Source organism: Argiope bruennichi, chromosome 5 (genome assembly GCF_947563725.1).
Source record: "Argiope bruennichi chromosome 5, qqArgBrue1.1, whole genome shotgun sequence".
Classification (NCBI taxonomy): domain Eukaryota; kingdom Metazoa; phylum Arthropoda; class Arachnida; order Araneae; family Araneidae; genus Argiope; species Argiope bruennichi.
In genome coordinates, this window is record NC_079155.1 from 116,175,242 (window position 1) to 116,179,715 (window position 4,474).

The window sequence follows — 4,474 nt, forward strand, 5'->3', positions numbered from 1 at the left end:
TTAAAAGCTATTGGCGTGTACCATTTTATTTAATATTTTATCATCATGTAATTTAAACATCTTGTTCTCTTTTAAAAACCCCATGCCGACATTTTAATCATAGTGCATTTTGACAATTATTTAATTTTACATACATAATTTTTTATATCTATTTTAACCATACGTTTGGCGCAGTATGGTCAGAATTGGCTCTTGCGCCATTAAAACCCACAAATCCAATCCAATCCGCATCGGCCACACCCGATTCACTCATAGACATCTTTTGTTTGGGTGAAAGATGTCCTTTATGCACATCATGCAATGTTGATTATACGGTCATCCATATTTTAACAGAATGCTACTCTTTTAATCACCATCGATTACATTTTTTTGGTGCATCGTCACCACATATTTGTGACTTGGTGGGAGAACGTCCCCATTGTAACATTTTTAAATATTTGAAGACCATTGGTTTTTACCCTCACATTTGAAATTTTTTAGCTTTTATATTTGTTCCGATTCTTTTATACTGGACTTTATGCTTTTAAGAACATTTTTCAATTATGATATTTAAAATTTTACCTTTTATTCACAGCTCTAACCACATGTTTTGGCGCAGCATGGCCATATGTGCCATAAAACTGGAATTAACAACAACAACAATCAACTTCACCCTTCATGTTCTATTTTTACCGCAGAAATTACTGCCATCCTTCATGCATTATCTCACATTTCAAATAGTCCACCTGATAACTATATCATTTATTCAGACTCAAAAAGTGTCTTAGAATCGTTGACATCACTCCATCGTTTCTCTCATCCATTGACTTTTAACATACTTGAACTACATGATAATCTCACTTGCAAGGGGTTCAAAGTTCTTTTCTGCTGGGTTCCTTCTCACGTTGGTCCCCTCAGGGGCTCACCTACTATAGGTGAGTACGGGTGTCCCAATCCCGAGGTTCCCAGGGATCTTTACTCCCTTCTTGCTTACTCTCCTCTACGCCTTCTGCTATTTACTTGATCCTTCCATCCCTCGACGGCAAGCGAGGGAGCTCTCCATGAGAAGCTGTCGCCGCTCTGTTTGCTTCTTGCTTCTCATGGACAGCCAAAGTCCCACGTGTTGGCCGTGCGTGGCAACCCATTTGACAGACGGGTGGTGTACTGTGGTCCCCTGTACATCAATCGGCTGGTACCTAGTCACCTGAGTGGCTAGTCTGCTAGGGATCAAGCAAAGGGGTTACTCCTTGGGCTTGGCGTTAAGGGTGGTCACTGTCCCCGGGGGTAACTCCGAGCGTATAGGTTCCGGCTAGCACCAAGGTAAGCGCCGAGGCTGGGAATGGCCAGAGCCGGTGGCTGCCTTCCCTTGTTGGGCTCCGTGGTGGGCGGTGCCGTCGGGCCCGAATCGTATTCAATATCGTATGGCTCCTCCCAAGAAGGGTCCCTTTAGTGGGCGTCATTTTGTACCTGTATCTTCAAACTTGGATAATCATTTTGATAAATACTTTGTCTTGAAACGTATTTCCGAAAAAAACGAAACATTTGAAAGCGTGTCGCCATTTTTGGTGCAGAAAGCGATCGCAGCAACAGTCGGTGATGTAACATCTATTCGCAAGATGCGTTCTGGTGACTTGCTGGTAGAGATTAATTCTCGTAAGCAAGCTCACCAAATTCAAAAATTAAAAGCCTTGTCAACAGTTCCTGTCAGTGTCAGCCCCCATCACTCATTAAATATATCGAAGGGTGTTATCACTTGTGGGGAAATATTTAATCTCCCTGTAGATTTAATTACAGCTGAAATGAAATCCCAAGGTGTCACACATGTACAACGCATTACTATCCGACGAGATGGTAATGTTCTAGAAACCAAACATCATATTCTGACTTTCAAATCACCAAAATTACCAGAATTTGTCTATGCAGGGTATATAAAATTGCCTGTCAGACCATACATTCCCAATCCTTTAAGATGTATTAATTGTCAGCGTTATGGACACTCTAAAGCAAATTGCCACGGGACACTCACTTGTGCCCGTTGTGCCCCCTCAGGGGCTCACCTACTATAGGTGAGTACGGGTGTCCCAATCCCGAGGTACCCAGGGATCTTTACTCCCTTTAGGTTTACTCTCCTCTGCGCCTTCTGCTGTCACCTTTGTTTTTTCTTTCCCTCGACGGCAAGCGAGGGAGCTCTCCATAAGAAGCTGTCGCCACTCTGTTTGCTTCTTGCTTCTCATGGACAGCCAATGTCCCACGTGTTGGCCGTGCGTGGCGACCCATTTGAAAGACGGGTGATGCACTGTGGTCCCCTGTGCATCAATCGGCTGGTAGATGGTCACCCGAGTGGCTAGTCTGCTAGGGATCAAGCGAAGGGGTTACTCCTTGGGCTTGGCGTTAAGGGTGGTCACTGTCCCCGGGGGTAACTCCCAGCGTATAGGTTCCGGCTAGCACTGAGGTGTATGCCGAGGCTGGAAAAGACCAGAGCCTGTAATTGCCTTCCCTTGTAGGGCTCCGTGGTGGGCGGTGCCGTCGGGCCCGAATCTCCTTCAATATCATATGGCTCCTCCCAAGAAAGGTCCCTTTAGTGGGCGTCACATTATTCCTCAACAAGTCAATTTTGAAAACCATTTTGATAAGTTTTTCGTCATCAAACGTATTTCCGAAAATAATGAAACGTTTGAAACCGTTTCGCCATTTTTAGTGCAAAAGGCTATCGCTGCAACTGTTGGTGACATTACATCTATTCGCAAGATGCGTTCTGGTGACTTGCTTGTCGAGGTAAATTCCCGAAAGCAAGCCCAGCAAATTCAAAAATTGAAAGCGTTATCTACAATACCTGTCAGTGTCAGCCCTCACCACTCGCTAAATATATCTAAGGGTGTCATAACTTGTGGTGAAATACTGAATCTTCCTGTAGACTTAATTACAAAGGAATTGAAGTCTCAAGGTGTCACAGATGTCCGCCGCATTACCATCCGGAGAGACGGCAATATAATTGAGACAAAACCATATCTTAACTTTTAAGTCGCCAAAATTACCTGAATTTATATATGTGGGATATATAAGGCGACCTGTCAGACCATACATACCTAATCCCCTGAGGTGTTTTAATTGCCAGCGTTTTGGCCACTCGAAGGCGAACTGCCGCGGGACCCTCACTTGCGCCCGCTGTGCAGGAAATGAACATGATAGCCAGCAGTGTACCGCACAAGAAAAGTGCGTGAACTGCGGGGGAAATCATACATCCTTCTCTCGATCGTGTGAACGTTGGATTTTAGAAAAGAAAATAACAACAATTAAAATCAAGGAAAACATCTCATATCCTGAGGCTAGGCGGAAAATCGCAATACAAACGCCTACGCCTGGTGTAAGTTATGCGTCTGCTGTCCAAAAATCTTTTTGTGCAAATTGTACATGTCCCAGTTGTACGAAATCTGTCAAAGCAGGAAAGAAAACCTCTGAATCGGATACAGAACAATCCATAAACAGTGCTTCTGACACTGACAAACAAGTAAAACCTCAAACCAAATCTCGACCTCAAAAGTCAATGAAATTAAAACTTGCAAAGCGTGGCCAAACGCAAAAAGATCTATCTGCGAAACTGAAGAAATCTATTAGAAAAAATTCTGTCGCTTTGGGACTAGCGGCACAAGGTTTAGCACATAAGGACTTGACGTCCGTATTCGGTGGTAAACGTAATAGTCCCGACCTTAAACTGCACCCATCGGAAGATGAGGATGATTTTGATATGAGTTGCGACGTTTCTGCAACTCCTACTGTTGCTCCTTATAATTCTGTGACACATCTCTCTTAATCGGTACCTTCCTATCGTGGAATTGTCGCGGCATTCGGTCCAAACTTCAGGACATGAAGACCATTATCAACACCTTTAATCCTGTTTGTTTTGGTGTTCAAGAGACCTTCTTGACACCCAACATTCCATTAAAACTACGAGGCTATAATTGTGTTCGGAAAGATGCAGGCACCGGAGTACACAATTCTGGAGGTGTCTGTATTTTGACATCAAATCTATACCCAAGCACACCGTTAAATTTACATACACCTCTACAGGCTGTGGCTGTACAAGTTCATATCAGAACACTGGTTACAGTCTGTAGTATCTACTTACCACCTCATGATGTCATTAACTTACAAGCACTTAACAACTTGGTGGACCAGCTTCCAACACCATTTTTGATCATTGGAGATTTCAATGCACATAGTTCCTTGTGGGGTTCAGGAAATACAAACATTCGTGGGTGACAGATTGAACAGTTTTTAACTGATAACTGTCTGTCTGCTCAATAAGGATGATAAAACGTATTTCCATGAACCCACACGTACCTTCCATAATCTCGATTTGGCCATATGTTCCCCCGAGCTATTACCATTTTTGAATTTGAAAGTTGGGGATGATCTTCATAATAGTGATCATTTTCCTCTAATTGTCTCTCATGCTGATAGAGGCTGTGGAACCTGTCTGCCACAGCGTTATCTA

General features: G+C 43.3%; 1 protein-coding gene across 1 annotated transcript; it reads left to right on the forward strand.

Moving 5' to 3' along the window:
* The first annotated feature begins 1,400 nt into the window (after positions 1-1,400).
* Positions 1,401-2,045, forward strand: LOC129968363 (uncharacterized). Its single transcript, XM_056082219.1, has one exon. The coding sequence runs from the start codon at positions 1,401-1,403 to the stop codon at positions 2,043-2,045; it is 645 nt and encodes a 214-aa protein (XP_055938194.1).
* Positions 2,046-4,474: the final 2,429 nt, after the last annotated feature.